The following is an 11,100-nucleotide window of genomic DNA, read 5'->3' on the forward strand; positions in this document are numbered from 1 at the left end:
ATTACAGCCACTAGAGCCAGTTCCACAATAAGCTTCCCCTAGTATGTGCCATTTCTGTGGCTGTAGCTTTTGAGGAAGAGAGAGGGGAGGTGCAAGGTGTAGGCTGGGGGTGTGGCCTTGCCCAACTGCCTTGCCCCTTGTGACCTCATAAGGAGCAAGATTCCCAATCAGCCCATCTGAGCTTTTATTTTCTCAAAGGCAGAGCAGGATACCCAGGGCTCGGTTTACACCCATCGCCATTTCTAGCCACCTTTGGCAGGCTGGCGGATGGTATATTAATGTTAAGAAAAACTCCTAAAGTGAAATTTTCACGCCATGGGAACATTAAGGAAAATATACATGGGGTGACCTCTAGCTCACCCAGTAGTGTGTGCGCAGCACGTTGGCTGACAACTTGGCATTGGCTTGGGTTTGAGTCCGACCTGATCCTTTGCTGGTTGTTGTCCCCCCCCTTTCCTGTCTTTCAATGAAATGGCCATTAAAAAAAATAGTTTTATCCAAAACTCAACTGACCATTAAATCAGTAAGTAGAATAATCATGAATACATATTTTACAGCATGAAGTGTAGTGCAATGTAGGTGTGGGTTTTAGAGTAAACTCATTTTTATGTGTATGAGACTGCCCAATATAATTACATAATAATTAGTGGAGGAAATTTGCTCAGTTGCCAATGGACGATGGATTTATTACTTAATTATTACTAGACTTGAGTATGATAGTTGTCTACAGGCGGGGAGATTGTAACCTGGTAACCATGGCGTTGTATGTGAACCGCCTCCTTCATCTTTCTCTGGGCGTCTTTCAGACTAATAGTGTTTTTTAAACTATGGGCAACCCAAAGTCGGTTGAACTTGTTCAGTGAATTCAGTCATCAACAGGAAATGTAATAGTATTATTTATTATATTATTATTAGTAGGCTAATGTAGCAATTACACATTTAAGAACCCTTACGACTATTATACTGTAATTCATTAAAATTACTTTCCCATGGACAAGAAGGAACTTCATGTCCAAGTGATTTTCTTTTCCATTTATTTTACGTCTAATAAAATCTAGTAATTATTTTACTAGTAGACCCCCTGAGGTTATTACTTGCTCCGGTAGACTGTAAACGAAGTTGACGACACTCTGAACTCCCCTCGCTGTTGTCTTACAGTTGAATGGAGCCACGGTGGGAGACGTTCACATCAAAGTCAGCATCGCCAGGAAGCAGCCCATGCTCGACGCTGCCACTGGCAAATCTGTCTGGGCTTCACTGGGTAAACACGGCACTCTTATTGTCCGTTTATGTGTTGATCAAACCCTGATGGGTGGGTGTGGGTGTGGGTGTGTGTGTGGCATGGATTCACCTTCAACAATGTCTCTCTTCTTTCACAGCTGTGCAGAACAGCACAAAAGGCTCCTACAGGGACAAGAGGAACCAAGTTGTGTACAGTGAAGATTTTCTGCGATGAAGAAGAAAAAAAAAAAACTTTTGTTTTTTTGTTTTGGCATATAGCTTTTCATGTTTTTGTTTTAATGACATTGGCCTGCTGCTTAAAGTGTCTGTGTGTTAGCATAAAAACAAAACTATCTGTTGTCTTTTGGATTAGATTACGGTATGTGCAGTGTGGCTCATTAAAATTAGAGATACTGATTTATGCTCAATAAAAAGTATCCAAACCAACCTTAAGCCAGATTTGTATGAGCTTTGTATCAACAAGAAGCTGTCAAAGTGGGAATTGTTGAACAAGAAGGGCCTAGAGACCATATTGTTGGAGGTGTATGTATTTGTGTATTACCAGAAAAGCACAGATGACCTGAGACAAACTTTCCAACAGCAAAAATCAAATGAGTCACTCTGAATCCTTAAAATGCCATTCTAAATGGTTGTCAAGTTTTACACAACAACCCTCACAAGTGCAACCAAACCAACAGAACGAGAGATGCCACTAATTAATCAAAAGTGTGAGGTGGGGGGGGGGGGAACTGAGGAGACTTTAAAATTATTTTATTTTCAGATTTACTTAATCTTTTCTTTCAACTGGCAAGGCATCATACTAAACATGTATAACATAAATTCAAGTTTAACATTACAATTTTATTCTAAGAGATGATAATCAATAGGACTTTGTCACTGGGGACACTGACATGTCACAGTATGTAAAGCATCGGTGTAAATAACAACATGAAAGATGGTGAAAGAAAGGGTCTCCCCTGTGCTTTCTGAGCACGGTTGAAAAGCTATTTGAAGAAAAGTTAACCCTCTCCTCGATTTCATGTTGTTCACGCTGCTACCAGTCGGATCAATCACAGTTGTTGCGGCGAAACAGACCGTAACATGTAGTTACATTTCTGGGGAGGTGCTTGTCAGGCAGAACCATAAAATGGGCATTTCTGGAACTCTTGAATACAACAGAGTCATTGTTAATGTTATAAGTACTACCTATGCTGTGCCAAGTCAAAAGATCTGGTGTCAAAAAGGCCTCTTCTTAGTGTAAAATGGTGGAGGACTATTCAGTCTCAGTCATTTTAATCACATTCATCACCCTTTTTCATTTGAAAGGGCTTTTGTTGTCACAGTCTGACATTTTAAAAGGCCTCACATCCACATGTGGATTTTGACCCCACATACTGACCTCCCCTCTGGACTCGTCACTCGGCGAAATATCACTGCAGTAAGCCCCCGAGCCTGAGGAGCTTTAGATGTTTAAACAAGACACTTAGCGGCCTTTAATGCTTTGATCTATGACAATTGCGCAGTAACCAGGCATTCTTGCTCTTCCTCTCTTATTCTTCCACTGGCTCGCTCCCTCTCCTCCTGCTCATGTAAAGAGTTCTGCCCCGTGGTTTTTCCATGTTGTTCCTTCAGGTGACGTCGTAAGGCAGGCTTGTGTGCAAAGCGGGCGTGGCAGTATGCACAGTGGTGCGGTCGCTCGCCACTGTGGAGGTTCATGTGGTCTATCAGTGTGGATTTCTGGGTGAAAGTCTTACAGCACAAAGGGCACTGGTGGGTTTTTCCAGCGCCTCGGTGCACGGCCATGTGTCGAGTGAGGTTGGCAGAGTGGTGGAAGTGTTTTCCACAGCAGGGACAGGGGTACAGCAGGTGAGTGGAGCGGGAGTGGATGGCCAGGGAGTGGGCTGAGGGGAACGTCATGCCGCAGTGCTCGCAGGTTACAGGCCCAGCTACACTTGAAGTGGATCCCACCACTGCAACAGACTCATCTCCTCCCTCATTTGCTCCCACAGCTGAACTCAGCCCTGAACTCCCTTCTCCAGGACCACAACTAGACTCCAGTGCGTACTGGGTCAAACTGTTGGCAGCCATTGGTGAGGCCTTTTCTCCCTGCGTGTCGCCCATACTGAAGTCTAACTGTGGGAGTTCAACTGAGACGTAATTTCCCGCCTTAAGCCCTTCTTGGCTGTAGTCCAAGCTGAAACCCCCTCCCATTCCTGCAGATGCTAGGTACCACAAATCCTGGTGGTGAGCCATGCTTTTCTCCTGTGATGACACCCACCTTCTCCTCTTAAAACCCCGCCCCCTGCCTCTCCCTCTGCCCCGGCCAATTTTAGGGTCAGGTAGCCTGCGCCTGAGAGCACGTAGCCCCTCTACTGAAAGTCCCCCCATACTGAGATCATCTTCTGTTGGATTCAAGTCATATTCGCCGTCTTCTCCTCCAATTACGACACTTTCTGTCTCTGGGTAACCCGCATCTTGAGGTCCATCAGAGGGAGCTCCTCCCTCCTCCCTTTCTCTGTTCATCTGCTCTTCTCCAGAGATGTAGACCCTGAACACATCATAATCCTCCTGTCTGGCCTCTTCCTCCTCATCTGACGCATTAACCTGTAACAGAAAGGAAGATGCTGTGGTGCTGCTGTTGAAATGAAAAATCTAAATATCCAAGACTTTCCCAAAATTGCCCACTCTGTTCCACCTACAATCCAATACCCAAAGATATTGAATTTACAGTGATATAAAAACATAGAAAAGCAGCCATTCCTCACAGGACTAAAAGAGCAATTTAATAATTTGTATTAGTACTATTATGTTTGTACTGGTGCTCTATGTAAATTGTGCTTTCAAAGACAGACACAGGTAATGGACATTTGTGAGGAATTTGAATTATCCCTGAAAACCTCTCTCTGTGTTGATCCTGTGCTCTTGGTTATCTTTTTCTTCTTTTCATCCTGTTACCCTTTAGCACTTCACTGATCGTCTGCCATTTCTGACTGTATAAAGGTCCTGAAGGGACAAAAGAAAACGTAGGTCTTCCTCCGTTGTGTGTGGCCTGACTTTATTCAGGATCAGAAACTGTCCTTAGAAGCCTTACCTTTGTTGCTCTGAATTCATCTCAACAGGACAGACAAAATATTAGCGAGGCAATTCACACAAGTGACCAACCAAAAGCTGGTTAAAGCGACATTCTTTTCAGTAACTTCTGAAAACTCACTTTTTTTGGATGCTTCTAAATGTTTTATTATGTTATTCTTTAAATTATTCTTGTAATCTAATCAGTTTAGCCTTTTTGTTTTAATTTGATGCTATATAAATGAAGTTGAAATTATTAGTAGTGTTTTTATTATGAAATGAACACTGTAGATCTAAAAATCAATTTAGATTAAAAAGATACCCTGGTGTCTGTGTTTTCTTTCACACACAAACCTTAATGCATGGCTCATCCAGCATAGGAGTGCCACCGTGGTGTTGGCCGCTGCCCTCGGCAGACATGTCACCGCCATTCTCCTCCACCGAGCGTGCTACAGGACTGTGTGAGTGCACAGGGGAGGGTCGACTTGTGGGAGGAGATGCAACAGAGCGAATGCTTCCGCTGACAATCAACGGTTGAGTCTGGCTCTCGTCTGAAGTCATCTACAGGAAGGTAAGGAGGAAGGAAACAGATTATGAGATTGCTAAAAAATGTATGGAAACTGCTTTACTACAAGTTATGAAAGTGCTGAGAATGTGTTACTGTATGTACAAAATGTATAACTGAAATTACTCCTGTTGCAACATACAATTACTGAGATAATTAAGTTCCTTTGGTTGTGAAAAAATTGGAATTGGAAAACTAGAATGAATAAGATAACCATTTAAAATGATTGTTCTAGATTACTGACCTTCGGTGGGCTGGGGTTTTTTAGCTGCACATACTTCTTCAGTGCTCCTCGGCAGCGCTCCACAATATGCTCCATCTGTAGGTAACTGGCAGCAGTCAGGTAGTTGACAATCTCTTCTGGGTTAAATTGCAGAACGCCAGTGTAACAAGACTGTAACAGATCACACACTACCGTGGAGCTGTACAGCATCGACACCTGGTTAAGGATGTGAAACAAATCACATCAAGAAGCACTGATTTTACTCAGCAAAAACACACTGATGAGAGACATAAAATCAGAGAGACACAGAGTTAGTAGTGGGACATTGTGGTTGACATTTATCTACCTGAAGCTTGGGGGATGGATTGAGGAGGAACTGGTCTCTTAGGAAGGGTGAGCAGGCAGCTAACACCACCTTATGTCCCCTGAATGTCTTATTGTCGCTTGCAACAATGGTGATGTCACAAAAGTGCTGGCGAGATCTCAGTGAATTCAGGTGCTTCAGGGTCGTGTCCCCGTGGCCCGGTAACCGAAAACACAGCATTTCCATGTTGTCTGAGGAGCAATTAGAATCAAAATTAGTTTTATTGGCCAAGCAAGTGTAAACATATTTAAGGAATATGACTCTAAAATTGTGTTGCAGTAAACATTAACATTTGACTATGTACGTATACATTTGTAAAGTGTATAAGTATAGTATATATACAGTACACGTACATAAGAACAATACACACATGCACATATATGCATGCATGCACGCACGCACACACACGTAAACAGAGGAAGTTTCATCTCAAATAACTCAATGAGGTGGGCTACTCTTTAAAGACAAAGAAATGGCTAGCGTTACCCAATCTAAACCAAATTTGGCATCTAGTCTCTATAGAAGCCAATTTTCGCCAAAGTGACAACAATTAATCCTGCAAAACTTTATGAGAAACGTTTTTTCAAAATAATGACTATTTCAAAAAATGACGTAGTATCTCAAAATAATGACTTATTTTAAGATGCTGGCATTATTTTAAGAAAGTTTATATTATTTTAAGATAGCTTACTAACTAAATATAATGACAGGATATTTTTGTCCTTCGCATTGATTGGCGGAAATGGGTTTCCATAACGTTGGTCTCACATCACCAGCGACATTTTATTGATAAATAGCCAGCTTTAACTTGAAAAGTTAGCTAACACATTAGATTAGATTAGATTGGATTATACTTTATTTATCCCACGACGGGGAAATTCTGTCGTTACAAGTAGCAGCATAGCAGCAACAGCAAAGAACAAAAAAACAAAACAATAACACACAAACAAGTAAGCACGAAAGAAAATACAAGGCAAGAAATACAAGGCAAGAAATACAGGCAAGAAATAGACAATGAAAATATGGTAGACTGAGTAAGTAAAATGCCGTCAAACAAAAGGAATTTTAAAGTGCGGTTGCCATGGTAAGAGAAACAATATTGCGGTGTAAGTGACGTTAAAAATTAAGTTGAATGTGTAATTAGAGCAAAGAAGCAAGAGTCGGTAGCATAATTTAAATGATATTAACCTGTAATTATATTACACATGTAACGTTAGGTGTAAGGAAAGCTACAAATAACAACATTAAATGTTGTGTACGAGTAGTGGAGTCTAATATAAAAGCAGGCATTAACTTTAGTCGACTAGCTACGGTAAGAGGTTTAAATCGATCATAACACAATTATTGTAATCTTTCCTTCGACCGTTAGCTAACGTTAGCTTTGGGTTAGCTTGCTGGCATCTGGTTGAGACCCAGCACAGAAAAAACAAAAGCTCTCCAGTTATCGTGAAACTTTTCCATTACTCACCTTCCCTTTTTATCTGGTTGAATGTCTTGAAATACAAGTGTGGGTTTGTTTTGACAGGACAACCGTTGATTCAGTTGCTCTTAGTAAGCTAACTAGCTAGATAGCTAGCCGACTGTATTTCCTCATCCCCATACTATCTTCTGTTTACTTTAGCTAATTTTTGGAGGAATCACATCTCGTGACAACAAATACAGACCGCTGGTCTCTCGCCACTAAACTGACTGTGAATCGGTTTTCGTGGGAAGCTTCTCCTCGCGGTTAGAGGCAGAATAACAGTACGCACGCTGACTTCTGATCAGTTGATTTCAAATCAGTGGACACGGGGAGGGGGAGGCAACGCTGGCGCTGGCATGTCCCGCCCTTCTGTGCCTCTGATTGGCTTATCTTGACATTCTTACCACAACCCTAATCAATCCCACTCCTCTTGCCTAAAACTAAACAACAAATGCAACGAATACCAGACAATCAGAGGGAGAGTAGGGCGGGTCATGCCTTCGCCATCCTAGGAATCGTTTTGGCACACGGGGGGCGGGGCTCTGCACGGTGACGCTGTACGTTTACCAGCTATACGTCGTAGATGCGCATCTCGAAACATGTCGGCATCTGAGGCAACGACGAAGGTAGCAAACCCTCTGCAACACAAAATCACATGCTAAAGAAATTGAAGTTTGTTTCACCACTTGTAAACGCATTAGCCTACATAGCAAAAACATGCTTACTAAAGCTGCACTCTGCTTTGATGCAAAATGTCTTCACTTCTCGATTGTAGGAGCTCTTTGTTGCAAGCTGTGCTACACTGCTAGCTACGTTAGCTTGTAACAGTTTTTTGTTAACTAACGTTAAACTGCTCTACTGTTGTTACTGTTTTGCTTTTTTTCTTGACTCATTGGCCGTTAAATCATTGTATGCCCGTCGTCTTCTGTTGCTTAGTCACATTTAGCTGTTTTTGTTTTGAATTTTAAACCCTGTATGCTCAGTCTACCCAGTTTTTAAAGCTAATGTTGAGACAAAGTGTCCTTTTGTAAAGTTACATTGTGATACTAACATCGATGAGTTAATCCCAGCGAATGGAAGGGAGGGTTTTAAGCAGCCAATGTGTGAAATTCAACTCCATTCCTTTTTATTTTACGGACTATTGTTGCTTTGAATTGTGTCAGAGGCATGAATGGGGTGATTGACTGAAGGCGGCACTGGACGTAACAACAGAAGATCAGCAATTGGTTGAAAGGTTTATTTTGGAAAGGAGACGGCGGAAATCAGTCAAGCAGATGCACTAAACATATTTGTATTAGCTATAATAACCCAAAAGAAGTGTGTGTGTGTGTTTGTGTTAGAGGGAGAGAAAATGGTAACATAAGTAAAATCATATCGTCGGTCATGATGATTTACTCTGGATTAACAAATTACAAATAATGTGGTGTTCAGCTGATATGTGACATTTGCTGCTAATGACACCTGAACTAAAACCGGAACCACTGAGTTAGTATTAACTTTGTTTCCTGGGAAATGTGTTTCACTAGCAACACGTTCTCGTTTTTTTTGCCAGTCGAACATAGTGTGCAACATATACTTTAAATGTACTTGCTAATTACTACAATACTAAATGTACAACAAATTGAATCTGCGGACCGGACAGCCTTAGTCTGATTAAAAAATAGTTAGTATTTATTTAGTAGTTTAGTGTTTTAGTAGTTACATTTTTATAAAATGTTGCATTCCTTATTGACTAGCCATTCGCAAAGAAAAAAGTCTAAGTGTGTCTCTCTTTTACCTGGTATAACACCAAGACACTGCCAAACATGGGTTATATACATGTTACAGCCTATTTACTTTAGATATTTGGTGAACATTTCCAGTTGTGTACCTCATAACATAACACCAAGTATAGCTCAATTGTTTCACATTGGTGTGGCTGTTTGAACTTCAATAATGTGTACTCTGGTGAATAAATTGATCCAGTAGTCTGTAACCCTAAATATCAATAAATATCAGGACTAAGATTAATATTTTTAACATGATAGTTCTCGCTAATTGTCGTTTCTTTGTCAGGAGCCTCCTGAAGGAAATGACTCAGAAACACCTGCAGAGTCATTAGATGGACCAAGTCAAGTAAAGAAAGGTATGTCTATGGGGAGATGTCTAGTTTTTGACATCTGTGCCTTTTTAGGTACACAAATAAACCAAATTATTCTGTGATTTTGTAATTACTACTTTTCCAGATAATGCAGCCTTCACCACTGCTGCAGTTGCCAAAAAGACAGAGCCCATGGGTGGCATGCCATCAATGTTCTCTCTGCAGCCTGGGAAGGACGCTTCCAGAGCTGAAGAGGAGGAAGAGGAATGGTCACCTGTATCCTCTCCAAACAAACCCGCATCAGGTAACTTGGCTTTCAACAGCTTTCCTTGATGTTATTAAAGTGGTGACTCTCTGTTTGATTAACCAAGTTTGACTTTAAGGTGTCTTGATCCCAAAAGCATACATTGAGAGTAATTTATTTCCTGCAGAGTTTGCTTTGCCGAGGAAGATAAACATGTTGCTATTATTGTTTCAATTTTATATACTATTTAATTTTATAATTGTTATACTCTTAGAATAACGGCTTTGCATGTGTCAAATTAAATCTGCTACTCATAATTGGAAAAGCTTTAAAATTACTTTTCAAGAAGTTAAAAGTATACATGCATTTACCTCCCTTTTACAGGACATGCAGCAAAGTCCCTTTTATCAATGTCCTCCTCTACGTCTTCAATGTTGTCCCCTGGCCGAGCAAAGATGAGTGTTTCTGGACCTGGCAGTAGTAAATTCATCCTGGCACCTGCCTCCTCCTCTTCGTCATCTTCCTCATCGTCATCATCTGCCACAGCCTCCTCATCTCCTTCTGTCTCCCCTGGCCCACCCAAGATCCACCGGGCCCGCAAGACCATGAACAGGCCTCCACTAGGGCAGGTGAGCCTATATAGCAAGTAGTTAGCGTTTCCATTTGGCATGAGTAAAATGTGATGTGTACCCCTCTGTTGCGATTGGGTACCAGCATTTGGTACCTATCTGTTATTGTATTGGCTTGAGTAACACTCTTGAAAGTGTGTTGGTAATGTTACAATGTGAAGAAATTTTACAGCCACTGACAAAACGTACACCGTGAAACAGTAGCTCAGTTTTTTGTTGCAACCTTTTCTTTAACATTTGGTCCACTTACTATTTTTGTTTTACAGATGAACCATGTTGAAACACCTATTGCACCGTCAGGATCCTCTGACTCTGAAACTGGTTAGTGGCTACACTAACTAATGTTTGCCTGTGTAAAATAATCAAATTGTTATGAATAAAAATTAATTAGCGTCTTGCATAAGTTAAGACTCCCTCTGTCGTTGTTGTCATGTTTCCAATAGTTGCAAAAAGGAGAAAACTGGGTATTTTATCTGACGACACACTTGAGCAGTCAGAGAATGTTCCAGAAAATGTTCAAACTGTGGTAAGATTACGTTTTTGCAGGTACATGATTTACATTTACTAATCAAATAACATGTAATTAAGTTGATCTTAATGTTTTTATTTTTTGCTAAAACTCAGGAAGAAACGTTATTTCATAAAAAGATGGAGTCTGTTACCAAGACTGCACCAGAGAAGAGCAACAGCAGTGTGGGCAGGTCAGAGGAGGAAGTAGCTGAGAAAATTCAGATTTCTAGTCGATCCACGCGAAATTCAGAAAAGGTGTGAGTGAAGTGATCACATAATGCTATAACGTGTGTGCCTCGTGATTTTTATAAAGAACAAACTGAATGGTAATCTTTTTTTCTATTGTCAAACTTGTATTTATTGTGTTTCTTTTATAGTTTGAGGATGGTGGGGCAGAAGCAAGGCAGCACACTAAAGACATAGAGGGGTCTGTGAACATGTCAGATCACGTGAGTCATTCCATTTTAATAACTTAATACCCTCTTATCTTGTTCTAGTTACACTAATATCTTACTTTGTCTTATAGCCATTTAGCTCAAAGCGAAAGTCAAAAAGTTGTGGTTGGGTCATGTTTACATACTAGGAGGGTGAAGATTGTGCTGACCCACATGCTAACCCACTAGAACAGTGTTTCTCAAACTTTTTTCAATATTGTACCCCCTTTGAATTTGAAGGGGCAAAAAAATTCTGGTAGAAAAAAAGTCTATATAAAGAGGTAAGAAGAAATCTATGT

General features: G+C 40.8%; 3 protein-coding genes across 8 annotated transcripts in view; 2 read left to right on the forward strand and 1 right to left on the reverse strand.

Annotated features, from left to right (window-relative positions):
* nelfe (negative elongation factor complex member E) overlaps nt 1–1,460 on the forward strand; it is a 4,892-nt gene extending 3,432 nt beyond the window's left edge. Inside the window, exons 10-11 of the mRNA XM_032535726.1 lie at nt 1,159–1,261; nt 1,380–1,460. Coding sequence (XP_032391617.1) covers nt 1,159–1,261; nt 1,380–1,456 — 180 coding nt within the window. The 3' untranslated portion in view covers nt 1,457–1,460. The remainder of the gene's footprint in view (nt 1–1,158; nt 1,262–1,379) is intronic.
* A 1,228-nt stretch (nt 1,461–2,688) lies between these two features.
* Nucleotides 2,689–7,244, reverse strand: LOC116701775 (zinc finger and BTB domain-containing protein 12). 2 transcript variants are annotated; one of them, XM_032535723.1, is made up of 5 exons: nt 7,133–7,244; nt 5,425–5,633; nt 5,100–5,294; nt 4,645–4,851; nt 2,689–3,825 (listed from the first exon to the last, which is right to left on the reverse strand). In XM_032535723.1, exons 2-5 carry the CDS (start codon nt 5,626–5,628, stop codon nt 2,728–2,730), a joined length of 1,704 nt encoding a protein of 567 aa, XP_032391614.1. In that variant the 5' UTR covers nt 5,629–5,633; nt 7,133–7,244; the 3' UTR covers nt 2,689–2,727. The 2 variants fall into 2 exon arrangements, with proteins under 2 accessions (XP_032391614.1, XP_032391613.1); XM_032535722.1 differs by having other exon boundaries at nt 6,911–7,242.
* Nucleotides 6,555–11,100, forward strand: part of ehmt2 (euchromatic histone-lysine N-methyltransferase 2) — a 12,606-nt gene continuing 8,060 nt past the window's right edge. For 2 of the 5 annotated variants that reach the window (XM_032535715.1, XM_032535717.1), the window contains exons 1-8: nt 6,556–6,754; nt 8,960–9,029; nt 9,130–9,288; nt 9,613–9,857; nt 10,124–10,178; nt 10,301–10,383; nt 10,482–10,622; nt 10,745–10,816. In XM_032535715.1, coding sequence (XP_032391606.1) covers nt 6,620–6,754; nt 8,960–9,029; nt 9,130–9,288; nt 9,613–9,857; nt 10,124–10,178; nt 10,301–10,383; nt 10,482–10,622; nt 10,745–10,816 — 960 coding nt within the window. In that variant the 5' untranslated portion in view covers nt 6,556–6,619. Of the gene's footprint in view, nt 6,755–7,262; nt 7,531–8,959; nt 9,030–9,129; nt 9,289–9,612; nt 9,858–10,123; nt 10,179–10,300; nt 10,384–10,481; nt 10,623–10,744; nt 10,817–11,100 lie in introns of those variants that run through there. The other 3 variants (XM_032535716.1, XM_032535718.1, XM_032535719.1) reach the window with 3 other exon arrangements.

This window comes from Etheostoma spectabile, chromosome 14, assembly GCF_008692095.1.
Source record: "Etheostoma spectabile isolate EspeVRDwgs_2016 chromosome 14, UIUC_Espe_1.0, whole genome shotgun sequence".
In the NCBI taxonomy this organism is placed as follows: Eukaryota; Metazoa; Chordata; class Actinopteri; order Perciformes; family Percidae; genus Etheostoma; species Etheostoma spectabile.